Source organism: Lineus longissimus, chromosome 13 (assembly GCF_910592395.1).
Source record: "Lineus longissimus chromosome 13, tnLinLong1.2, whole genome shotgun sequence".
In the NCBI taxonomy this organism is placed as follows: Eukaryota; Metazoa; Nemertea; class Pilidiophora; order Heteronemertea; family Lineidae; genus Lineus; species Lineus longissimus.
In genome coordinates this window covers 109,203-134,512 of record NC_088320.1, presented here as the reverse complement: position 1 = coordinate 134,512, position 25,310 = coordinate 109,203, and the positions used below count along the sequence as shown (strand labels likewise).

The window sequence follows — 25,310 nt, the reverse complement described above, 5'->3', positions numbered from 1 at the left end:
TTCTGTTCAGCGACCACTTATTGACTGATTGACAAACGAGTAAGTGACTATTTCATGCATGCCTGCCCTCCTTTTCGTTGGCTTTGCTGCCCTGTAGATGTTTCATAATATTTGATCGTGCAAACTGCTTTTCATGATGTATCAAGTGAAATCTGTCACCTCGGTGCAATTTCGTGGCGGCCCCCTTTGATCCTGCTCATAAACAACCTCTTCCAATGACGCCTGATAACCACCATCATTCTGACATCATGACCCAGACTTGGGCCCTGCCTTTGGCTTGGCTTTTTTTGCCGTTGGCTTTGCTTTGGCTGCTGGTAAGAACGACTCATCATGCTTATTCGCGACTTCCTGATGATTTGGAACAAATCTCGCTAATTCCAGAGCTGAAATGGCGGAACATAACAAGCTAAAGTTAGCAGTGATGTGGTTGACCTTCGGGGTGTTTGTTGGGCTCATGGTGATCAGTGCACTCGCTGGCCAAGGAGACAAGATACAGACAGGTAGGTGAACGGAGGTGGTCCTCCCCGGCTCTGCCATATGCAGAGGAAGGTACAGTGCACGAGGTAGATCAACTATGGCGACAAGGGATTTGACCTGACTGCTTGCTCCTTGGAAGGGAACAGCTGCAACCTCCTCATCTTGACCCTCCAGTTTCTGTGTCCGCTGCGTCGTCTCGGACTTCGTCACATAAACCAAGGGTACGAAAGGAATAAGTTTGGAAGTTTAGAATGTAGTTGCTCGGCCTACTAGTTGTCGAAGACAGTAGACGGCATGGCATTTCTCACTGATGCATCTGCTTGGTACTTGATTGTCGTATCAGCAAGTAGATATTTGATGTGCCATTAACTGTATGATTTCTTTTCAACTCCAGCGTTGTTCTTGAACACAACTGCGGCCGTGTCTGACTTCTATTACCTGGAGATCACGCCAGCCGGCTGGACCTTCTCGGTATGGGGGGTCATCTACACCTGGCAGGCACTGTGGATCGTCTACAGCCTCATAGGAACATGCAGAAAAAGCGCGGCAGGCTATGTCTACGATGCGCCCTCTTTCGCCCCGACCCTCATGTATGTTTTCTACATCTTAAACAACATCTTTAACGCTGCGTGGCTCGTGTTATGGGACAGAAAGATAATCGGCGCAGCCCTTGGTGTAATCGCCTTGATTCCTTTCACGCTTTACATCTGCTTGGCACTCTCCTTCAAAGGACTCCACGACAACCGCGGCGCCATGAGGAAGTACGGCCTCTGCCGGGACATTGGCTTGACGATAGGGTTGACCCAGAACGGCATGGCCCTCTATGCCACGTGGACAAGTGTTGCGACTCTTCTGAACCTGGCCATGGTGTTAACTTACATTGCTGGGGTTGACAATGCCGTGGCGTGTACGTCATCTCTGAGCATCCTCGCTGTTGAGTTGGTCCTGTGGTTCGTCATGGATATCTTCTTCCTCGACAAGTAAGTATCTTGCCAGGCTTCTTTAAACCCTGTTAATGATATATCTCACGCAGGTGAACGGGCTACTAAACGGAGAGGACATCCATGGAATGAAAACAGAGTATATTGTGATTGAACCAGCTGCTCAACCGTCTTTTTGTGTGTGGGTGTGTGTGGGGGTTGGGGGGAGGAGGGATCTCATGGCCAGTTACTCTACTTGTTTGCTATGATAACACAGATCAGACGGTGTGGAACAGCTGTTTAACCACCAAGTTACGCTGAGCCGTACGAGTTTAGACGCATCTTTGAACCGGGACGGAGCCCTCATATCGCCAGATTCACCCTGTCGTTTAATTGAAATGAAGGCCCTATCTTGTCCGATTGCAGGTTCACGAGATACATCGTCACCCCCTACTTCATCATCATCCTCGCCTGCTCAGGAATCACAGCGGAACACTGGGATCCAACGTCACGCAACAGCATCTTTACCATAGTTCTCCTGGGAGTCGGCGTGGTGGCGCTGCTGTCAAAGGTCACCATCTTGGTTTGGAGACACTACAAGAGGCCTCTGCAGGTCGAGGACAGTATGGGAATGAAAGTCAAGTTTGTAAACGCATCCAATCCTTCTATCATGACCGAGTGAACGTATCCAATCCTATCATGACCGAATAAACACCCTGGTACACGGCAGTACTTTGTGGACTTCGACACCGTCATCAGGCCGACGGGAATGCCTCGGCAGTAACCATACTATCATAATCATCTTCAAGGCTTTCCATTCGCAGTGTCGAAGCAGCCGCTGTGAAAGGTTTTAGGACAGCGTGTCCGAGGGGACAACGGATTTCATCATGTATTACATGATTGTAGCCGGTAATCTCTTGAGGCGTTGACCAGCATGTTCTCTATATACATGTATGTAGAACCATATACCTTAATCTATCTTCATACAACACATACAGAAGGACCATTTTCCCAGGGGGGCAAACAGATACACGGGACCAATCTGTCACGTGATGCCGTTTTGGATTTTCTGGTTCCCAATTAGTGCATTCATTTTCCAGGGAGGATTCTCAAATATCCAAAGAAGGGTTAAAGGAGATGGGTTGTTGGCCTTGACTACGACTAAATAAGACTACTTAGTGTTGTATTATAAAAATCTATTTGTTAAACAATTTACAAAAACGTATAATGTCTGTAGGGTGTCATATCTATTAAATGTGGTTCCAATGCGCATACTAGTATGAAATGATATAAAATTATATACACTCTGATGTAGCGTAAACTCCTTCCTCAGAGGTCATGATCAGTAGGCATGCATTTAACAGTTTCTAATAGAGAGTAGTCATCTCCCTATATCAGCAGGTCTGCTTCGAGTAGTACTGTCAACCTAATCATGCAGCCTACTGATATTCCCCACAAGCACACAGTTGATTTCAGTGCAGTCGTTACATACATGACATAATCAAGCAGTATCTATTTTTATATTAAATATTCCTTCGTTCCGCTTCATCCTGCATTCTAACTTTGACGGATCGACTTCACACCGTATCACACCACTTCCTTAACTGATCATGTGAACGGTTCATTGTCAAGACCAACAAAGGATGTTCGAAAAAGTCTGTCTAGTATCCAACAGCTCGAATCTTAGTACGAATACAGTTTACAAGTTTCCAGTGTACGGCTCGACAATTTGTAGCTTCTCTGGCTCAGACTGCGCCTCGGCATCCGCCTGGTAAGCTGCCCTTTTCTCTTTCCCGGTAGCCGGTATGGGGCTCGTACACTGTCGGTATATCATCGAGATGAACTTGATTATGAGCGCAGCACCATCAACACCCTCTAGGACCGCAGTGAATATACTATTGCGTTTGGTTGGCACCCAGTTCAAGTGCATGCTTCCAGCGAGCGCCACGGCGACGACAATGTAAGGGGTGAAGAGGAAACGGGTATACCTGCAACGACAAACACAACGAAGATTCTATTGAAAATTGCTAAGTATCTTGATTGTGTACAACTTTTTCCCGGTCACGTTGGCCAACCCAACATTCTTGTGAAATGGCCCTCAACTGTGACAGCTTATTACTTTGGAATGCATAATTCCTAACCAACATAAGTAGGCGACTAAAAGCTTTTATAGTCAAACAATGCCTCGCAATTTAAGGAGGAATTCATTTACAAATGTGGTAATTGTTATGTTTTCGGTGACAACAAGTCCCATACCATACGGCTGGTTCCTTGGTTTATAGCTTGTAGGCAGGTTTCGCAAACCTTACAAACGAAGGAGTACGAAGATCTTATAGTTCATCGACGGCGATTTTTAGATCTTTCCTCTATTTCTCGCACTGCCAGTGAAAACATTAAGGAGTCGAAACAATCATGCCTACAATTGGAGCAAATCTGCTACAAAAGCGTCGATATCACGTGACTTACTTGTCGCAGACGATCAGATCCATGATGATCCAAACAACCAACAGAAAAGCAAGGACTCCCAGAGAAACGGTGGAAGCAAATGCTTGGTCGAGACCGACCTTGTACGCCATGACGACAGCGAAGTTGATGAGCGAGGCGATGGTGGTCCACGCGGCGTAGATGCCAAATGCGTTCTGGACGAAGAAACGGTTGAACCAGATCTCTCGCCCCATTCCTGAAATATCGAACATAGTTTTAGTTTGTGAGTGGGAATAGGGCGGCAACAATAACCTCGCCTTTACTTTACCGAGTCGGGATAACTATCACCGCCTGTATGGTTGTTGCCTCCAGAGGAGCCTACGCTTCTTGAAATCAGCCACCCTCGATTTCATTTCCCCTCGAATCAGATCTGTTGTAAGCTCCCAGATGGACCTTACCTTCGTTAGCGAGTGACGCCTGTCCAGCATTGAGGGCCCTGACAGTCAACAGGATCATGATGTAGAGGGTGATAGGTATAAATACGATGACAAGAAGGGACCACTCCACCATGAATCTATCCCACAGTATCAGCCAGGCAACGTTGAGAAGGTTGTTGAAGATATAGATCCAGTAGATCCCTGTTGGCATTTGGGAGGAGTGCATGTAGAGGTAGCCGCTCTCAGTTTTCCTGAAAATAATGAAATTGACGTAGAGATGAGAGAAAATGGCAACTGACTACGATTGTGTGCAAGCAGAGCAATTGGATATTGAATTTAGACTGTTATAGGCACTATATCGGCACGATTTAGTTAGGCTTGGCTGATAGACTCGAGAAGGTTGTTATATTCCTCTTCAACTAAGCATTGATGGAAATGCTATGCTTGGTGTGGTAAGCCTACCAACCCGGTGATATCAAGAGTGCGAAATAGATGACATGGAGTCGCTGCGTTATTTCGCTGAGGGTTGTTTTTTCGTTTAATTGGGCTTGGTCGTGTCATTCGAAGGTTTTCTACAGACCATTACTCATTACCTGACAAAAGTCAAGACAAGATCGATTAACGTTTTGTTTTGTCTTAAGATGCGATGTTCTGCTCACCTGCATAGAGTGGTCATCGCGTAGACTATGAAGAGCAACTGCCACGCGTAGATGAAGCCCCATATCGCGAAGGTCCAGTTGGCCGGTGTGATCTCGATTTGGAAGTAGCGTGAAACATCACCCGTGTTGTTCGTGAAGATTCCTGCAATGGTGAAGTTACATTTTGTTGTCAACACCACTGATTTCAACTGATATTATGAATATACGACAAGAAGTAGTTTTAAAAGCATGTAAAGTTGTGTATATATAGTTGCTCCTATGCCGCTTACTCGTTTGGTAAAGAGTGGTTTTGGTGTTGTTTTGTGGGAGCAGGAGAATTGGGTGTTTTGTCAATATAATCAGATTTACCTATATCTGTTCCGAAATTCTGCATGGTGAGGTAGTTGAAGACCAACACGGCGATGTAGAAGAACAGGGTCAAGATGATTGAGAACATCTTGAACCCGCCATGTCTGAAGTTTGTTTCTGCAGTCATATTAAGGTTTCAGCTGAAATAGGCGAAAACATATCTAGAAAGTGATTATGTAGAAAGTGATGATTATGGCCAAATAGCTCATAGAACTGTGAATCGATGAAAGAAAGAAAATCCAACAAATAAATCTTACCTTTTGCGAAATTCTGCAAAATGGCGACTGTTCCCTTAAAGATCGACATAAAATATGAACTCCTTCTCACGACACTCCACAAGTATTATACACGTTCTCGTAGCCTATGTTATCAAACACCTTTTCCTATTGTTAGCGAAGTCTTAGTCATGCCGTGGGCCGTGAATACCCTTTATTTCCACCCCTTTGATCAATAAATAAAACCACGTGGCTGTCAACGTGAAGGTATGGCGTACATGTATATTGAACCTTTCACCTATCCAATAATGCACATAATCAACTTAATGTATTTTCGGGAGGGCAGAAATATATAATCATATACATGTACAATGCATATATGGCCAGTCCTTTTGTGAGTCGGGATGTCTACTTTCAGCGGGCCAGGTGTCAACATTGTCTCTGTGACAGCAAGGCTGTGAACTGTATTCTCTGTGGTCACGTCGAGGTGTCTCAACCTCAGGTAGACCAGGTCACAATGATAGTCAGGCTATAACAAATAATGTCGGGAAGGTGGGAGACAGAGTTGCCAATAAGCACAAGAATCTTTCAAACACACCAGACTCAATCTGAAGATCGAATACATACATTATAACTGTGTCTTCTCTGTAGCAGGGTCGAGATGTTGTGTCAGATCTACATTGCACGATTCTAGGATGAGACGGAGAATTCGATCGATCATGTTCTAATATGAGTGTTGACTGGTTCAATATATCAGATCCTACTTGCTGATTTTGAGCTGATGAAAATGATCAGGTATTCACCATCTGAAAATGAGACACACATTTTTCCTAAGGGTGGAGACAAGGTCCACTCTGTAGAAGCATGGTGCACTGCGTTGGAAGAGTACACATCTAGATCAGACAGAGTACGCATAGTAAAGGTACATGGCACATCCATCAAAGACTTGGTACACCTCTGGCAGCATGGCGAGCTATGAAAGGGAGGGCGCATCCAGCAAAGACTTGGTACACTCTCTGGCAGCATGGCGAGCTATGAAGGGGAGGGCACATCCAGCAAATACTTGGTACACTCTCTGGCAGCATGGCGAGCTATGAAGGGGAGGGCACATCCAGCAAAGACTTGGTACACTCTCTGGCAGCATGGCGAGCTATGAAGGGGAGGGCACGTCCAGAAGAGATATGGTGCACTCCTGTCTCATTGGCCGAAAGTCATTTTTCACTTTCGCTCCGATGTCTTCTAACAGGGAGACAAGTTCATGTACTACAGGGTGGCACAGGACCATTTTCCCTCACACAATGGATACACACTAGAATTCTATTGTGCAAGGGAAACCCTTTCTGGGCCACCCTGTAGAGTTTCGTCCTCTTTCGAACAAATCTAAAACTTCCGCGCCCGTCACGTCATGAGTACATTGAAGTGCTGAACCGTGCTGAATATGTACCGGCTACCGCTCTCTCCATTACAACTGTACTTCGGTAGCTCAATGGTCTGAGGCGCTGACCTGATTGATTTTTATTTTTACGCTGGTTCGAATCCCACCGGGGAATCTTTGAGAAATAAAATGTATCACGCTGTGATAAATATAGTTAGTTATGCATCCGCTAGATGGTTGAGACAAGTACATGTATTAATATGTTTGAGTGCTATCGTGGAAGAAATATGATAAAATGCTCAAAAAGCCCTGTCATACCTTGATACTGCCTGGAATAGCATAACTTGAGGATTCAGCACCGATATATATTCATCGGCATCACTCGGGAACGAAAGTTGAAAAAAGTTAAAGTAAGCTAGGCCATATAGCCCGAGCCTTCACTTTCTCTGATTGTTCTGTCAAATAGCAATGATCCATTAGCTGATCATTAGATTTACAAACTAACACTTACACAAATCTTTTAAAGATCAAGATCAAGATCGAGTGGATCAGTTCTCATGACATTACAATAACAAATATTACAAATGCGGGTCAGGTAGAAGCAAGCTCGCCCACATGATATATGTGTTGGCTTGGCAGATTAAAGAAAGTCACAGGAGCGCTGCAGTCGCAACTACATCGCTTCGGCCGGTTCTGATTGACAGCAACTTCAATACCCAACAGCAACGGGGGAAGTCAGAACTCAGTGAAGGCGATGATGATGGTGTCACTGTCCGGTTTGTGAACTTGATCAGATGCTTAAAAACCAAACAAAGTGGTCATCTAAAAACCCATCGTTATCATTTAAATCCATTTATCGCTTGAGTGTGACACTTGTAATCCTTGAGATTAAAGATACATAAATATATCAAGTTATCAAATGAATTAAAGGACACTCATACCATTTCCTCCATTTCAACATGATTTGATCGAACGCCAGCTCGCTTCAAAAGATTCTTAATGTTATTCTAGACCGTTCTCATTGTATATTTTGTAATGTGGGCTGAAAGGATGGCTACTCGGTTTTCAAGCGTGGTTATTCTTTGTGCGATTGTTCTGTATTATTCTGTGTCAGCAGTTTCCTTTCAGGGAAATAAAGGAGAAGGAAATGGTAGGTATACTGTAGTAGCATAAAGGGTCAACTTACCCCTGCTCATCACCAAAGCAGCGAGCCGACGCGGGAGATCTTTAGCTCCGATTCAGCGGAGCTTTGCCTGCAAACCCCATGCAAAACCAACCCTTTGCCCCGGCTTTATGAGTGACTCCTTCGGACGGAACGCCTAGATTTACAGTGAATAAAATGAAGGTGCAAGTGATGATATTAGCGATTGATTTGGATTGATTATTTGCAGGTTTATTATTTTCTGATTTGGAAGATACAAGAAATCGTTTGCTGAATGAGCTACAGGCAAAAGGTATCAAAGACGTCCCAGTGGTCACACGAGAGGGCTTACTCAAACGTAAGTTGAACCAGCGTCCCGCCATGGTGAAAAGGCAGGTCACTATCGAGCGCACACAATAAATCAACGAGTAATTGCACTACCAAAGAAGATATCATTGTACAGTTAAACGTAGCTCGGTCTGCTTTAAAAATGACACCGTTTGATTGACGAATCTGAAAAATTATAATATGCTGAAACACTCTTGTACGTGAACTGAAGCCTAAATTAAACATCAATCTTCAGATTTGAATGTGGCAGTGCTCCAATCCCACGCTATTCTCCTGCTTGGCTACCATGATATCAGTCAAGAAGAACTAGACCAATTCTTGGGACTTTCTCGTGAGAAGTCAGTGTCCATCCACGCGATCCATCATGGCGTCGCTTCAAGGTCAAAGAGGTCACTGCCAACTGGTAATGCTCTCTATCAGCTTCTGGCGATGATGTCTGGAGGTTCTGTGGTCAATGCCGGGAAAGGAACCATTGGATCTGTTGTTGACATCATTAAGGTAGGTCAGTAAAGTGTTTTTATTGGGAATCATTGCTCGAAAGCTTTGCTAACCCGGTGTCCCCTGAGTTGCGAAGCAGCATGCGCGTCATGGATGAGAAAAGTGGGTCCAAGGCATGATCCCGGCCCTTTGTCCGACCAACCGATTCCTGAGAACACACACCTTCTGAGTGGAACAGGAAGATGGGATTTACTTTGAAAGCGTTGCCCCTTTTTACCAAGTCTGAGTTCTTACAATAACCCGCCCCACCCCATCTCTCTAACCGTAGAGACAAATTGGGCTACGATCTACCCGGCCAAACCAACCACTGCGGTTCCCATCCATACCAATCTATATATTCCAGGACGCCATCAACACAGCGCCTGTTTCCCTCATGAAGTTTACATTCCCGACATCAGGGAGCTCAACCGTCGGTATCCCCGTGGACAGTCAACTGATGGAACTCTCCATTACAATACAGGGAACGACAGCGGCGCCAGCATGTCAGCTCAAGAGGCCAGATGGTGAGGAGGGTCAAGACAACATAGTCTTGTTATCATGTGCGCGTTGTACAATTTCTAGGCTATAGCAGCCTAGGGCACTTTACAGCCTGCTGATGACGAATCATCCCCATCATTGCTATGAAATTTGAAGTGTAAAGCCAATGTTAACCCAATTCAGAATGATGTCTTAGCACTTTCCCTGATAGACAAGCAGTTACCCGTCAGTATCATCAGCAGTCTATACATAGCACGATTCAGCATGTGGTTTTCAAGATCTGACACGTCCTGTCGACTTGCCTGATCAGTTTCCAACATATTCCCACGACATTTTATCCACTTAATTTCCAGGAACTGTTGAAGTTTTTGCCGTGGGAACAAACGCAGAGAAAGTTACACTGGCATCCTCCAAACTGGAGAAGTTGAAAATAAAGGTAGGGCAAAAACTAATCTAAGAAGAAGCTAGACAAGACTATTTGAAAAGAGATGATTTAAGTGGACTTGGACGCACTATCATGTCACGAACGTTACGAAAGGTTTCTTTGACTGTAGTAGTGGTCAACCAAGCACACTGTTCTGTAGAGGAGGTATTTCTGTAGATGAGGTAGTTCTTGGTCATGTTGAGAAGGCTCGCCGCACCACTGAGTGTACGGGATTATTCGAGCTGGGGATCATTATTCTATCTTTCAGCAACCGGTCAACGGTATGTGGACCCTTGAACGAACATCAGCGGACGACTGGGAAGTGACAGTCGACGGGCAGAGTACCTTCACGTTCACATATGACTTCATTGAGACAAACCCACTCACGGGCCTGACCTATCACGTCACAGGAAGACCCATCGCAGGTGTGTACCTTTACATTCACTTGCCTGACCCTATAGGCAGACCCAGTGCAGGTGTGTACCTTCAATTCACTTGCCTGACCCTACAGGCAGGCCCATTGCAGGTGTGTACCTACACATTCACGGTCCTGACTGACCACGTCACAGGCAGACCCATTGCAAGTGTGTACCTTCAATTCACTTGCCTGATCGACCTACCAAAGGTAGACCCACTGCAGGTGTGTACCTTCAATTCACTTGCCTGATCGACCTTAGACCCACTGCAGGTGTGCACCTATTTATTCACTGGCCTGACATACAACGTCACAAGTAGACCTATTGCAGGGGTGCACCTCGCATTCATTGGCCTGACCTTGCAGGCAGACCCACCGTAGGTGTGTGCCTTCACATACCCTGGCATTTTTTTAAACTTTAGGTGAGAACTCTACCATTGCCATCAACCTATCGGACATTCAGAACATCACCTCAGTGTCTGAAGTGATATTCCAAAACCAAGATGGAGATCGTATATCCGCGCATGCGCTGTGGCAGGGCCTTGGGAAGGGTGCAAAGAGTTTCAAGGCCACCACAGTACTACCATCACAGGTAGGGGACAAAATGAAAGAGTTTCAAAGCCACCACAATATTACCATCAATGGTGGAATTTTGGAATGACCACCTGAGAAACAACTGTAACTGAACTAAACTATCATCTTTGGGATAAGAGATTTGAGATTCGACATGTAATACATTCGCAACAAACACGCTCGCTTAATGATATTTCAATATGATCTATTTTCAGCCTTTCAGAATCCAAATAGAAGGTGTAGACAATGTCGGTTCCACCTTCTACCGGTTGTATACTCAGCTCGTGTATGTTGTGACCGTAGAATTTGATGTCAGCGTCAGTCGAAGTGAGTATGAGTTGATCACGTTAACTGTGCATGCGGTATATACAATGTACATCAAAGTGCTTGTACAAAATGACAATGAGCAGGGGTGCCATCAGTGATTGTGTTATCATGCACTGCCGTTGCAGTGACCAATCAGCCAATCACCAGAAGTAATCAAAGCCTAATCAACATCATAGTATACTTTTTTGATAGAAGTCGTCCCACTTGAGCAAGAAAATGGCGGGCGAGTGACTTTCTAAATGCGGATATGGTACAAACTGACGGCGAAGTTATACTTATTTTTTACCTTCCAGGTAACATTTATCTAAGTGAGAAGCTTCCTGTAACCTTCACCATCACAAATAAAGCCACAACCACCATGAACTATGAGGTCATGATCAGTGATGATGTAGGATTCGTTACTAAGGTAACCAAGAATTACAACATGGCCGCCGGAAGTTCAACCACAGATACGTTTGATGTCACAGCCGGTGTAGTCAAAGGAATCACAAGGTAATTGCTGAGGTGCATGCGTTACATGCTTTATGGTCGAATGAGCGAGAAAATATGACACATGCGACCGCATAAAAAGATCAAGAGCAAGGCCAAAACATAATTTTCAAAGGTCAGAGAGGATTTTGTGTCATTTTCGGATCTCCTGGTGATCACCAAAGGCTACGCCATCCCTCTTATGATATGGTATATTGTCTCTTCTCTACAGTACGGTCACGTTGAACGCGCAGGAAGTTGGAGGATCGGGGATAGTGTACCAGTTTGTGACTAGGAGGTTCACCACCACAGAGAAGCTAGTCGTGGTAAGTGGACTGGGAAGATCATGGTTCACTTAATTGAGCGAGGAAGCAGGTTCTCACACACCAAGGTCAACAAGCTCGAACAGCTATCCAGCTATTCTAACGTAAAGACTAACATACATCTTACTCATTTTAGAACAAAGATACCATCCCCACTCCCTGAAATGACACACACTGACATTTCTAACCCATTCTAGTATAGGTGACAGGTTCTAACCCACCAACATGCAACATCACGGCGCCAACTCGCGTCTGTAAGAAAGAGGAACATGAATGATCATCGGCGACTGTTTCTAACATTTCTAACACATTCTAGGTGACAGACTCTTACCCACCAACATGCAACATTACGGCGCTAACTCGCCTCTGTAAGAGAGAGGAACAGGACCCATGCTACTGCCATCACTACAACTGGACACTGGAGGCGGAGGTCGCGGAAGAGACTGGCTTACAGTTCATCCTGGCCGAGTTCGCCGGAAATAGTTCCAGTTTCGTCCATGACAACTTCACTCAGGGTGATAATGGCACGTTCAAGGTCAAATATAGGTGCGCGTTCAAACCTTCATTCGGATACCATCCAAAGATGGTCTTGTAGCTGATAATGTACCAAATTAGACCCCAAGTGCTCTCATCCAATACTGATAACTGTCGAGCATTTCAGCAAGGTTGTGCAAGTTTAAAAGTCGAGTGAGTTGATTGTCCAAGAACATTGAAAGAATCTTTCTGTCACAATATCTTATCAAAGATACCTCACCTTATATCATGTGATCAAGGTGTAGTTCTGTTTCAGCTCGAACTGCTGCTTCCCCAAGGTGTTCATCAATGTGGCCGACATGTATGGAAACCTCGGCCAGTGTGTAGTTGACTTCACTCTGGTCAACATACCTGACACGTGCATGGTAAGATTCGCAAAATATCATTGCAAAGCTAGATGTATGTGTCTGAAGTAAAATCATTTGATTGTCAAGTAGTCTGTCCTGACTATATACAAGGAAGATTATTGGGTATGCTCACTGACTGCCTCTACACCACGAGCTTGGAAAAGATGGTAGACATATACCAGGGAGCCCAGACATGTATGTTTAACTTCTTGGTTTTCAACCTGCTGATCCATGCAAACTTCTATATTTTCTTTCGTCAAGTTTGCACATTCGCAGTGATAATTTCCATCTCGTTCCAGCCCACCACCACTGTGACTACTCCGCCTTCTAGCGGCCTGAGTACGCCGACTATGGTCGGAATCACCTTAGGTAGCGTCATATTTGTGGTCATCATTGCTACAGTTGTAACATCTGTTGTTATGAAGAATCTGACTGGTACGACTGCTAAGGTTGGTACAGAGATGGCGAGGAAGGACGGAGAGACGGATTCCGGGTCGGAACAGGTTAAGGCAAGGTCGCTGCCTGCACCCAAGCCTGCTGAAGCCTGGGTTGGGAAGGAAGTGCTCCCCGGACAGGCTGCCTACTAAAGAACTACATGTAGTTGGTCTGGAAAGGCCACGGCGAGAGGACTGTCCCAACCCAAGCCTGAACCTGCCCTGGACAAGACTGGAAACTCTCCCGGTTTCTGGGACTGACATTCTGAATAGATTGACTGATTGACTAAGCTGATGATTTCTTTTGAATCAGTACTTATTGTATGACTGTTCTATTCATGCTAATGTACACGTGCAATTCAATGCATACGCTGGTCACGTACTTCGCAGAATAAAAATAACTGTAAATGACTTCTAAATCTCTTTTTCTTTTTGCCGATATTAGCTCCACTTCATCTATTCGCTAAGGATTTAAGACCATGAATCCCTTAATTCGACAATGGCACAATAAAACATAGGCCATTGTTGGTATTACCGTCAACTCCTTGCATAGGCCTGATCATGTAAAAGAGAATAACAATTAGAAGCCACAGGCCTATATTTTTATCAATCGTCGAGTAGGAATTAGGGGTTTCCTATACTGAAATGTGTGTTTAGGGATATCACCGTGCCTCTAGCAATATGCCAGTGGGATACACATTCTTTAACCACAAAGCATCTTCTGAAGGAAGCACGGTTGAGATAGTTGGATGAGGTATGTGAATAAAAGGATAGCTCTAAACCCTTTGCTGTTTCAAATCGCATGCACCTTTTGCATCATCACGGTAAACCGACATACATTGGCCTGACTGCTAATGGGGTACCGACACACATTGGCCTGACTGCTAATGGGGTACCGACACACATTGGCCTGACTGCTAATGGGGTACGAGTGGTTTCTTGTTAAGCTACATTGATGACACATTCAGAAGTTGGAGAAACATTTAGAAGAGCTGTCAACTACAATGTTCGCAGCAATAACTCGGCGGGTTGCCACGGAATGTTTGTCAATAATGTGTCATAAACAGAGCTGTTCGTGTTGGTTAGACCACGTTGAGGCCGGCTGAGGGGTCCAGGCTGAAACTCAAGCCTTGTTGGTGAAAATTGTAGAAGGGAAGATATCACGCATAATCCACAGGACACGAAATCAACCGAAGGTAGGAAATGTTATCCGTCCGATTTGTAGAGTATTTTTTATCTCCTACCCTCTCTTTCTTGCCCTTCAAAGTGTCAAAGGGCAAACCAGGCTGTGAGACATGCCACCTCTCTGCTTGTATGATATGTAATGCCACCCCTAGAGATCAATCCATCACCCCGGCTCAGCTAACGACCCCATTTATTGCTGTTTGATCGGGTTTGAATTTCCCGATGTTGGCCATTACTTTAGTACTTGCTGAGGTCTGGAGCCGGGTGGCAAACAGCATTGCTTCAAAAACTGACAACCAAGTGAAACTCGAACGAGCGTCAAGAAGTCGCCACCAGATACCTTACACATTGGATTGTCATACAACATGATTGGTGGGCGCAAATGAGGCAGTCAACGAGACCTACTGATATCTCCGCCACTCCAGGCTTGATTACCGGGAACCATTGATCATCGTTGGAGACTCTCCCAGCCTTGAATCTCTGCTGTGAGAGACTCGTCGCCACCCCAGGCTTGAATGCAGGGAACCATTGATCATCGTGGTAGACTTTCCCAGCCTCGACTCTTGATCATCGTGGAAGACTCTCCCAGCCTCGACTCTCTGCTGTGAGAGACTCGTCGCCACTCCAGGCTTGAATGCCGGGAACCATTGATCATCGTGGGCGACTCTCCCAGCCTCGACTCTCTGCTGCAGGGATTCGTCGCCACTCCAGGCTTGAATGCCGGGAACCATTGATCATCGTGGGCGACTCTCCCAGCCTCTACTCTCTGCTGCTGGGATTCGTCGCCACCCCAGGCTTGAATGCCGGGAACCATTGATTATCTTGGGAGACTCTCCCAGCCTCGACTCTCTGCTGCGAAAGACTCTCCCCACTCCTTGCTTGAATGCCGGGAACCATTGATCATCGTGGTAGACTTTCCCACACCTCGACTCTTGATCATCGTGGGAGACTCTCCCAGCCTCGACTCTCTGCTGTGAAAGACTCTCCCCACTCCTTGCTTGAATGCCGGGAACCATTGATCATCGTGGGAGACTCTCCCAGCCTCGACTCTCTGCTGTGAGAGACTCTCCCCACTCCTTGCTTCAATGCCGGGAACCATTGATCATCGTGGGAGACTCTCCCAGCCTGTATTGTCAGCCGTGACTCTCCGCTGTGTTGTAGCCAGTGGCAGTTGAGGCAGGACACACTGTTCACCACCATGTAGTACCAAGTGTTTCATTACCTTCTCGATCAATATAAGCTCGCTCGATCGATGGATTCAGGCCGGTATTTCAATCAAGGTATTCTCAACGATTTCTTGGAGAGATAGGAATGATGCTGTGATTTCAAGCCAAAGATAGGTTTGTTATTTTTCACTCGGTGGAATCTCGGTCACTGTTGGAGTGTATTCTAATGTGCCGACAGGTGCTTTTAGGAGAGCCTCATTGTATGGATTACTTCATCGTGTTTTCTCTCTAAATGCCATAGACTGAGGACCCAACACCGGCTTGTCGATTCGCTGACAGTGCTTTCACACGAGAATGGTGCACGAATATCGCCTCTCTTCACATTCAGTTTAGTTCTAAAGCTTGCTTTCTTTCTTTCGATATGTGGCATCTTCATTGGTGATGGATCACGGCGATCGATCTAGTAACTGCTGAATTCACGAATATCGATCACTAGTTTTCGGATTTGACCTGTCCATGTGAGACCTACACTGACTAAAACCTGTACGGTTTCTACAAGTGTTTTATCCAGGCAACATGATATAAGATAAACACCAGTCGTTACATTCTGTGCATTCTGAGATTATTCATATCACGAGTATCATTCATGTGTGATTGCTTCATGATGGAAATGATAAGTCTATATCATCGATAATGTGATTGCACTGTAAGACTCAGCCTGAAGCATCAACGATACAGCACACAGTAAGTTATGTTATAAAGATATAGCCATGGCTACATTGAACGATGCTTTCAATGTTATTCCGAATTACAAATAGCAAGGTAGATAATTAGTAAGATTTAAGTATTGCTGATGCTTACAGAGTATTGGTATCTTATGTTATTCAACGTTCGATCTAAAACCATTGAACTGTTGGCTCAAGTCCATTGCGTGTTCAAATGAAGCGATATCTATCCCTTCCTCACCAACATATAAGACAGATCATAAACATGAACATGTTCAAGACTGAGCCTGGCCCATTGACTCTTTCTTGTATGATATACAGGCCCTACACTCAAGTTCATGTTCATCTGTTGCTGGTTGAAGCTGGGTATCTAGATTGGCTACCTGACCACTGCGGACGCATGAAATCGCGCAAACACTGAACTTCTGATTTCAACAACATTGAATTAGTGCCACGAGACTTGCTAACATGTAATACCTCAGGTGGCCTGGAATTGGTGCGATTGTTTCAGAAGCTGGTGCGGCTTCGGTAGCTCGAACTCTAGCTCGGTAAGTCCGCCGACGTCACATGGGATCGTTTACGTTGGAGGGTATTTACGTATTTGACCGCTACAGACGTACGTCAATACCTCGACTTCCAGGCAATACTGCTATATCCAGGGAGGTAAACTGGGCAAGATATTGCACCAGTTATTCTCGGCTTGGGTGGGTAGTCTCGAGACTCTTTAACTGACCAATGGACTCACGCATAAATCTTGGCGGTGATGTTTCAAACACTCCATCCATGCATTGTAGTCGCTCGGATTTCTCCAATAGTTGCCCACAGAGATTTACAACGCTAACTTCACTAGTTGGGTTGCTGTGTGTTTCTTCTATCTCAGCAAGTCCCACTTGTATGTTATAGTTACTGACTCTATATTCAATGATGGTTGGTCGACAGATCCGTCTGTATGGATTTGACGTAATTGGATATGCCTCTCGTCGCTTTGAACAACCAATCTCCAATACAAGCTCTTGATCGGAAACAATTACTCTCATCTCGGGAGTCCTGTCTGAACAGAATCAATAGCGGCCACCATGGTAGTCGGGACGTTGGTGAACTGAGAGAGAAAACGAATATTGAGGTCGAGATAATCAAATCCCTCCAAGATGCCGTTCATTATCTTCACTCCCTATAAACTGTCGACTGAGTTTTCAAAACACGATCTTTGAGCACCCCATTAGCTCTGTAAGCCATGTCAACTAAAATCTGATATTGCCATTCGTTACACATGATGCATTGCCTTTTTTTCTTAATCGAGTGATCTTTCTAACTTAATGGTCGCTTTATGTTTGACGTCACTCGTCTATCAGACTGATTGAGGATATGGTTGCCATTATCACTATAGCCACGTATGGGGTAGTGGGTTGGCATGGTAGATTTCTGCCCTAAGCAAATTAAAGTTGATTGGCCAACTCACGATTTAACTCATGAGGAAGTGGTTTCGCGTGAGGTCATCACCAGCCATGCTGGAGGGACAGACAAAAGAAAGTACGTCCAAATGACCATGACACTTGAGCCTTTGATTCAGTTAGGTCAGGCACGACAAATCATTGTCCTGCCCAGACAATGGCCCTCTGTTCTACCCTTGAAAACACTATATAACAGGACCTCCCTTGGTAATGAACTCAAGGGTACTTACGAGAAAGAACATCTTTGACGTAACATACTATTTATTTGAATGGGTTAATACAATGGAATGGATTGGACTCCGTAAGCTCATGAATGGATTATGTCTATCCTAGCTTCTGAAGTGGAATGCTGGGCTGACTAGTTCTGACCCTAAACCGCGGCCAGAATCAGACAACAAATATATCCTTGTGATAACCATGTTTATTCATCCTATACAATCTCAGCCTAATCGAATATCAACACACCACGACACGCGCCGGGCCATATCAATTACATTGCTGTTAAGAAATAAGCCAACACGATTCTCAACAAATACCACAGATTACATGAGATGTTGTATGCATGGACACTTAACATATGCTTGCCGCGAAGGAATAAGCTCTGTGATAATTGTGGGCGGCATGAACATCTAACCGCCTCCAATAGAAATGGTCATTTTTGTTTTAGGAATATGAATACCTTGATCATCTCGATAATACTGTTTGCATCGACTATGGCCAGGCACTTACACCTAACGTGTGCAATCTCAATCAGCCTACCGACAGCAGTTTTCGAACAGATCGATGGGCCTTGGAAAGCACAGGGCTTATAACGATATTTGATCATCATATGACCCAGGGGAGCACCACCTTTAGCGACAACTAACTACATAATTATACAAAGCGAGCTTTGACGAAGCCAATATGATACGAAAGCCCGGAATATATAGTACTCAATCACCACGCACTCTTGTCATATCTTTTCAGAGATGGAGATTAGAGCGGTTTATTTGACAGCTGTGCTGATCCTGGCCGTTGCTATGGTTACCGGTAAGTAGAGCTATAAAGGTATAACACAGCCAGTTGCTAGGCATTTGGCAGTTGAGGATTTGGTAAACCATCCGCTTGAAACCAGAACCCCAGGTCTGAGTGCATTGCGAATGGGCTGGGGCGGGTAGGTCAACATCAGTATCGCTGTATGATTTACTAAACGTAATCGTGCGCGACTTTAGGTACCGAGTTCAAATGAGGTGAAGAGCGAGGCGATGTATCACAAGCTTTTATTTGGAACTTCAGTCAATTTCCAATCACTGCCCAGTCGTTTATACGCAGTAATCAATCAAGTCTGATGACCATCGCCAGGAACCCATTCTTAGGCACCAAACCCGCCCAGGATCTCAGTTCATGGTCATGAGCTGGACACTAATACTTCTATAATTGACTCTACCCTCCTGGTAATATATCACTTGGTACTATACAGCCTGGCCGGAAAGATCCGATACGGAAGACGGCCAGGCATTGTGATTGTCACCTTCAGAAGTTCCACTGACAAACTGACGCTGCTTTAGCTATGTCAGGGTACGAAACCCGGGGTGACACTCTCCTCCAAAACTGGAAGCTGGCTGGCTTCACTGAACTGCAGTGAAAAGTAGAAGCTTGGTAGCTAACTTCGTAGAATGGTCGAACTTCCCATTACCAATCCCACTTGGTATGTCATTATGTGCTCACTTTGTTTATCACTAGAACAGGAATCAAATGTTTCATAAACTGTTTCAAATGAAATTTCTTTTAAGGAGAGCCAATTAAGCTAGGCCCGGCCAAAACGAAGGCCATCTTCCCAAATCCTCACCGCCAAGAGTCCGAGACAGCTTATAATCTGGATGATGATGGCGATGTTGATGTTGATGATGATGAGGAGGAGGGTGTGTAGATATGTGCAAGCCCACAAAGCATCATCTATGTGTGTTTGACTTGTACTATCATATTGCTAATAGCACTCACAAAGATAATGGAAGTTGATGCACTCTATCCTTGATGTCTGTATCTGTGTGTATTATGACTATCTTTTTCAGCCTCAATCTCGTTCTCTCTACTTTCACATTGGCTAACAACGTCACTTCCACTCCCTCCACACATAAACAAACATGTGACGTCTTCCGACCAGATTCAAGTCATAATGGCTGCGTTCTAACCTCTAACCCTTTCAGAGTCGTTCCTAATGAAGCGCAGGCCTAACAAATATAGATACAAGAAACAACGGTTTCGCTACGACGGTAAGTGGTAAAATAACACACAACATTCCACTATGTATGATGAGCTTCCAGTGTTCTGAAACCGGTATATAGGATGGTTGGTGGATGGGTGACCGACAGAAATAGCTATACCCTGCATGCAGGTCAAGATGCTGTTGTGAGAATTGAAAGGGATGGATTACTGTGAATAAGAACCTTTCGGACTACAGGAAGACTTGGGTGAAGAAAGTCACACCATGTAAGATTGCCTCTGCAAGAAGGACATGTAATGTAAGAGATTTCCTCTGCACGAAGGACAGGTAATGTAAGAGATTTCCACTGTAAGAAAGACACTTCATGTAAGTTTTATTTCGTACAGATGATGATGACTACAATGAGACCACAATGGGTGTGGTCCCGGATGAGCAGCGGCTGTATCATCACCTCATGGCGGGATATGAAAACTCAGTCCGGCCCGTCATGAATGCCTCAAAAACAGTCATCATCAAGTTTGGACTCAGACTCAATCAGATCATAGATTTGGTAAGAGGTCTTATTGTTCTTGGTAAACCATGGAGAGAACAAGCAAAAGGTTTAAAGATTGAAAGTGGCACTGACCACTCTGATGAGGCTCAACCTCCAGTAATTTGTTCGATATAAGCAAGTATGGAATAATACCAAGGTGTTGACGTTGCTTGCCCTCCGTATGCTCTCAACGGGGTTGTTAATGACCATTGTAGAGATATGCCATCACCACATGTCTATGTCTTCTGTAACTTTGGATCGTAGACCTGTCATTACTAAATAACTAGGCATTGTTCCACTGCAGGATGAGCGTCACCAGGTACTCACCACGAACGTCTTCATCGACCAGGAATGGGAGGATGAGAACCTCAAGTGGAACGCCAGTGAATATAACAGCATCAAATCACTGCGGATACCTGCCCACGATGTGTGGCTGCCCGACACTTTCATCTTCAACAAGTAAGTCGTCTTGGCTTTGATATCAAGACAAAGCGAAGAACTTTAACTCATCACATGAGATGAACATTACCTGCAAAGGTATGGCAGTAGCTTCTTTTTTCACATTAGTCTTGTGAACAAGGGAATTGTCAAGTAATGGACTCGTGTACAATCTACAATCATCCATCCTTTAAACAATTTGAGGAAAACACGTTCTATTTTGATAAGGTTACGTGAGTGAATTGCTTGAAATGTGTTCTAGTTTATTAACCGAGGTGTTTAGCTAGTTTGAGGCATATCGAAGTACATTAGTAGTGGAATTAAACAATTTCATGTGATATAAGATGCTATCATGGAAATGCTGGATAGATGAATGTAATGCTTGCACGTAGTGTTTCGGGTGTTTCGGTGTTAGTGCTACTAGTAGCCATGTTATTGATGTGCAGCCCGAGCTTCGCATCTGCCGACATAGAATTCCATTGTTTTCCTCCCATTGCTTTTGGGCCGGGTATCCCATAGGCTCGTGCATGTTTTTATTCCTTTTTCTTTGGCACGCATGTGAAGATGTTAAAGTTTCACTCGGATTCCAAAAACCCACATCGAATGGTGCACATCATCGCACAAAAGAACCGACTTTCATACAGATTAATCCTGCTATAGTCTTTTTCACGAGAACATAATGGCTCTGAAAGTTTCGGTGATTTCACACAGGAAATGAAGCAGCTGAACAAAATGTTTCATTCCATCTGAAACTTCTACTGACTTTCCCTAAGCCAGTTTAGGCCTTTTGTGTGCAGTAGCATTACTTTCGTGAAAAAGACTAAAGATACCCAGTTGACGAATACTGAGAAGCCGTTAAGGGTAAGCATCTTTAGGTTTCTTTCCATTGCTTTCCATGCTTGCTTGTGGTAGCGCCACTAACTGTACCTTCCTTTATCAAATTACTTACTCTAAGACACTATATTAGTGCTGACGATGGCTCGACCGGCTTCATGCAAGGTGTACACGTCCTTCTCGACGAGAACGGAACAGTCCTCTGGCCCGTACCAGTCAAGCTCAAAAGCTCCTGCAAAGTTGACATCACCTACTTCCCTTTCGATGACCAAGTCTGCATCCTTCGTTTCGGCTCCTGGATATACAGCATCTACTGGATGGATTTTATAAGCACCCACGAATCGGCTGACCTTGACCTTTACGTTGATAACAGTGAATGGGAGCTGCTGTCGGTCTCGTTGGAAAAGAAGGTTGAAAGGACGACCACAACGAATAGTGAACCACGTGTCGATTTAACCTACACGCTTCACATCCGCAGAAGGACTTTCTATTACATCTTCAACATCATTGTGCCATGTGTGATGCTGTCTGTGCTGACACTGTTGACCTTCTGGCTGCCCTCGACCTCGGGAGAGAAGGTGACCTTGGGCCTGTCCGTCTTTCTGGCCTTCTCCATGTTCATGCTGCTGATTGCTGAAGAGGTGCCTGCCACGTCCGAGTCAGTGCCTCTTATAGGTAAGCCATGACCATTAAAGGACTTCCAGTTTCAAGACGGAAATGGAATTAACTTCGTGGTGGTTTTCGTAAATAATGAGTTATCCCTTTCATCCGCCAAGAAATCTAACTGGGGTTATCATTGGAGGTTTATGAGAGCTATGACAGCTGCCATTTGGGACACATAGATTTGTTTATCTTTTGTTAATCTATTGTGTTTCAGGCATCTACCTGACCACTGTGATGACGATGACGTCAGTATCAGTCATCCTGGCTGTGATTGTCATCAACGTCTACAATAAAGGCTACAAGTTCCGCCAGGCCCCCGGCTGGTTACGTGTAGGCGTACTCAAATACCTCTCCTTCATCACACACATGAGCCATGACATAGAGTCACTGGCTAAGCTAATAACGCTGGTGAGTAGAGACAGCTGCCTCGCCTTTTCCACAAGGCTAGGTTTGCGTGGATCAAATACAGGCACTGCATATGCACGCCAAAGAACTCAGTTGAGGACAACACATGCTTAGGAATTGCTTGTACTTTTACAGCTAATGTCTATTCTGCAAATCGCCCAACGCCAACAGATACATGTGATGAGGAATCTCAATATGAATATCTTGTTTCTGTTTACTATCTCCATTGATACTTCAAACCTAAACCAGCCTGGTCCCATTACACCACCACCCTGGTCGCACAACTCTACCAAATGGTTCCACCACTCCACCAACCTGGTCCCACTCTTCCACCACTGGTCAACGCCTCCACCAGCCTGGTCGCACTACTCGACCAACCTGGTTGCACTACAACACCAAAAGGTCCCACTACTCCACCAGCCTGGTCGAACTACTCCAGGGATCAGGCTGGTGGAGTGGTGGGACCTTTTGGTGGAGTAGTGCGACCAGGGTGGTGGAGTGGTGGGACCTTTTGGTGGAGTAGTGCGACCAGGCTGGTGGAGTGGTGGGACCTTTTGGTGGAGTAGTGCGACCAGGCTGGTGGAGTGGTGGGACCTTTTGGTGGAGTAGTGCGACCAGGGTGGTGGAGTAGTGGGACCTTTTGGTTGGACCTTTTTGGTCCCACTCCTCCACCATTTCAAGTACATACATACCCGCTCCTGCCATGCAATATGAATAATGTCGCCTCCTTTCTTTAGCCAGATGAGTTAGAGGAGAAAAAGGAAAGAGAGAACGTTAAGAAGGATAGAGCTAACGGTGGTCATAGAGGGAGTCAACACCAGGTCTACCCGCTCCGCTGGGAGTACCAGAAAGCCATGGAGAACCGCCTCAGCGATGCGTCAGACAGTCCATGGCGGGAAAACAACAGTGTCAACAGGCGCTATCAACAGCGCCGCACCGAGTCGTGCGAACCTAGCGAGAGTGACGTCATGGAGACGTCATTGATGAACGAACCAGATGACGAGAACCAAAATTTTAATCCGGAAGCAGACAATTCTGACCAAAACGAGGCTTTGACAGAAGCGCCGTCTGACGAGAGTGAGTTAAGCGAAAAGAAAATCGAGTTCATGCGGCAGAAAAGGATAATTGCCGAATGGCAGCGGATTGCTGCGGTAATTGACAGAATGTTATTCTGGGTTTATTTCTTCGGCACAATATTTGCATACGTCACCATTTTATGTATAGTTCCTAACTCGAAGCCGACCACTGGCAGTGAGCCGATGACTTTCCATGCCAGTTCACATGGAAGTGGGGCAACGCCGAATAAGTATCTCTCGGAGACCTGACAGCGAACGCAATGCAAGCAAGCTGTTCCGTTCTGCTCCTTCGTGTCCTATTAGAGATTGTGTGATGCGGACGCAGCGTCCAACGTAGTTTTCGCATTGGTCTTGAATACCCGTATGGTGGTTTTAGTAGAATGATTTGGCCGAAGTAGGTTCACATAATTGTTACCGATACATCCGGAAGTGCTGTTTAAGTCCGTCACACGAAATCACGGTTTGTCTCCGTCTCAATCAGATTCTGTAACAGACCCGAGATGTTTCGCCCCCAGGAACATAAATCCGTCGATTGAAACGGCGTTTTCTAAGTTTAACATTAAGGCTGTGACGGACGGAGACAACCATATGGACAGGAGCAGGGACTCCATACCTAAAGACAAATATTCACTAGCACTTCTTGTGATACTCCATTCGTACGACCGTCGGCGATGGTTTTTCGAAGTGTAGGCCTATCAGTCGTTTTGTTCAGCTATGCGACTCCAGTGTATCGAGGTAAACCTCACACAGTGGAAGAGATTACTTGGAAGGAGGGTTACTTTCTTTTATGCAAATTCGATTGTTAGGTAGGGCTACAATCTCATTTTAGGCGATTGGGCGAATCGTGATTTGAATTTCATCATGGTCTGAGGCGAGTCCTCGCCAGTGTAAAGAAAACATTAAAACCAGTTTCAAGGTTGAATATTGACTTTGGCTGCTTAAACCATGAAATGTGTGTAAGTGTTTTGTTTTATTTATTAGGAAAATAAAGTTATGTTTATCAATGGATTTCTCTTCAATGAGGCTTGTATCAAGACTGACAAAGTGTGGAGGACCCAGTTGAACCTTTGGTTCAGTTTCCTGACGACATGATATGAATCTCCTCAATATCATATCATGTTGTGGATACACGGGGAGTCGAACCCGTGACCACCACCAACAACAGCCAACAAACGTTATATAAAACATGAAGCCTCGGAGCGGAACGACTACGACATGGAGGGAAACGACTTTGATTTGGGGCGAAACGACAGGGGCGAAACGACTGGGGCGAAAAGGTCATGGAGAGAAACGACCGGCGACCTCTCCTGTAAAGAAAAAATGAAATATACCTCGAGCGGGTTCGAACTCGGAACCCTCGCCACCTGATCCTTGCTGTCTTACCCACTACGCCATGAGGCCGTTGTTGTAGATTGATATATTTTTCAGTTTTCATTTCACGTACAAGCTTGACAGAATGGCGTCTTTC

General features: G+C 45.1%; 4 protein-coding genes across 6 annotated transcripts; 3 read left to right on the top strand and 1 right to left on the bottom strand.

Moving 5' to 3' along the window:
- The first annotated feature begins 114 nt into the window (after positions 1-114).
- LOC135497650 (uncharacterized) lies at positions 115-2,699 on the top strand. Its single transcript, XM_064787480.1, has 3 exons — positions 115-500; positions 872-1,457; positions 1,824-2,699. Exons 1-3 carry the CDS (start codon positions 389-391, stop codon positions 2,077-2,079), a joined length of 954 nt encoding a protein of 317 aa, XP_064643550.1. The 5' UTR covers positions 115-388; the 3' UTR covers positions 2,080-2,699.
- Positions 2,623-5,662, bottom strand: LOC135497649 (uncharacterized). Its single transcript, XM_064787479.1, has 6 exons — positions 5,523-5,662; positions 5,266-5,405; positions 4,918-5,059; positions 4,280-4,509; positions 3,864-4,077; positions 2,623-3,385 (listed from the first exon to the last, which is right to left on the bottom strand). Exons 2-6 carry the CDS (start codon positions 5,390-5,392, stop codon positions 3,097-3,099), a joined length of 1,002 nt encoding a protein of 333 aa, XP_064643549.1. The 5' UTR covers positions 5,393-5,405; positions 5,523-5,662; the 3' UTR covers positions 2,623-3,096.
- Positions 5,663-7,905: 2,243 nt separating this feature from the next.
- LOC135498315 (uncharacterized) lies at positions 7,906-13,558 on the top strand. The gene is made up of 13 exons (XM_064788568.1): positions 7,906-8,005; positions 8,247-8,354; positions 8,580-8,842; positions 9,186-9,345; positions 9,673-9,755; positions 10,012-10,168; positions 10,581-10,750; positions 10,947-11,058; positions 11,352-11,550; positions 11,759-11,852; positions 12,166-12,395; positions 12,640-12,748; positions 13,030-13,558. Exons 1-13 carry the CDS (start codon positions 7,906-7,908, stop codon positions 13,315-13,317), a joined length of 2,073 nt encoding a protein of 690 aa, XP_064644638.1. The 3' UTR covers positions 13,318-13,558.
- A 702-nt stretch (positions 13,559-14,260) lies between these two features.
- LOC135498248 (neuronal acetylcholine receptor subunit alpha-10-like) lies at positions 14,261-24,793 on the top strand. 3 transcript variants are annotated; one of them, XM_064788463.1, is made up of 8 exons: positions 14,261-14,360; positions 18,658-18,720; positions 19,878-19,943; positions 20,281-20,444; positions 20,731-20,885; positions 21,820-22,373; positions 22,576-22,769; positions 23,504-24,793. In XM_064788463.1, exons 2-8 carry the CDS (start codon positions 18,660-18,662, stop codon positions 24,089-24,091), a joined length of 1,782 nt encoding a protein of 593 aa, XP_064644533.1. In that variant the 5' UTR covers positions 14,261-14,360; positions 18,658-18,659; the 3' UTR covers positions 24,092-24,793. The 3 variants fall into 3 exon arrangements, with proteins under 3 accessions (XP_064644533.1, XP_064644534.1, XP_064644532.1); XM_064788464.1 differs by lacking the exon at positions 14,261-14,360 and adding an exon at positions 15,393-16,259 and having other exon boundaries at positions 21,832-22,373; XM_064788462.1 differs by lacking the exon at positions 14,261-14,360 and adding an exon at positions 15,393-16,259.
- Positions 24,794-25,310: the final 517 nt, after the last annotated feature.

Coding starts and splice junctions, on each gene's coding strand:
- LOC135497650 (XM_064787480.1), top strand. CDS start 389: ATGGCGGAACATAACAAGCTAAAGTTAGCAGTGATGTGGTTGACCTTC. Junction 501..871: donor AGGAGACAAGATACAGACAG/GTAGGTGAACGG, acceptor TTTCAACTCCAG/CGTTGTTCTTGAACACAACT. Junction 1,458..1,823: donor GATATCTTCTTCCTCGACAA/GTAAGTATCTTG, acceptor GTCCGATTGCAG/GTTCACGAGATACATCGTCA.
- LOC135498248 (XM_064788463.1), top strand. CDS start 18,660: ATGGAGATTAGAGCGGTTTATTTGACAGCTGTGCTGATCCTGGCCGTT. Junction 18,721..19,877: donor GGCCGTTGCTATGGTTACCG/GTAAGTAGAGCT, acceptor TAACCCTTTCAG/AGTCGTTCCTAATGAAGCGC. Junction 19,944..20,280: donor ACAACGGTTTCGCTACGACG/GTAAGTGGTAAA, acceptor TATTTCGTACAG/ATGATGATGACTACAATGAG.
- LOC135498315 (XM_064788568.1), top strand. CDS start 7,906: ATGGCTACTCGGTTTTCAAGCGTGGTTATTCTTTGTGCGATTGTTCTG. Junction 8,843..9,185: donor CTGTTGTTGACATCATTAAG/GTAGGTCAGTAA, acceptor TATATATTCCAG/GACGCCATCAACACAGCGCC. Junction 12,396..12,639: donor ACGTTCAAGGTCAAATATAG/GTGCGCGTTCAA, acceptor GTTCTGTTTCAG/CTCGAACTGCTGCTTCCCCA.
- LOC135497649 (XM_064787479.1), bottom strand. CDS start 5,392: ATGACTGCAGAAACAAACTTCAGACATGGCGGGTTCAAGATGTTCTCA. Junction 4,078..4,279: donor GGCGTCACTCGCTAACGAAG/GTAAGGTCCATC, acceptor TCGATATTTCAG/GAATGGGGCGAGAGATCTGG. Junction 3,386..3,863: donor GATCTGATCGTCTGCGACAA/GTAAGTCACGTG, acceptor TTGTCGTTGCAG/GTATACCCGTTTCCTCTTCA.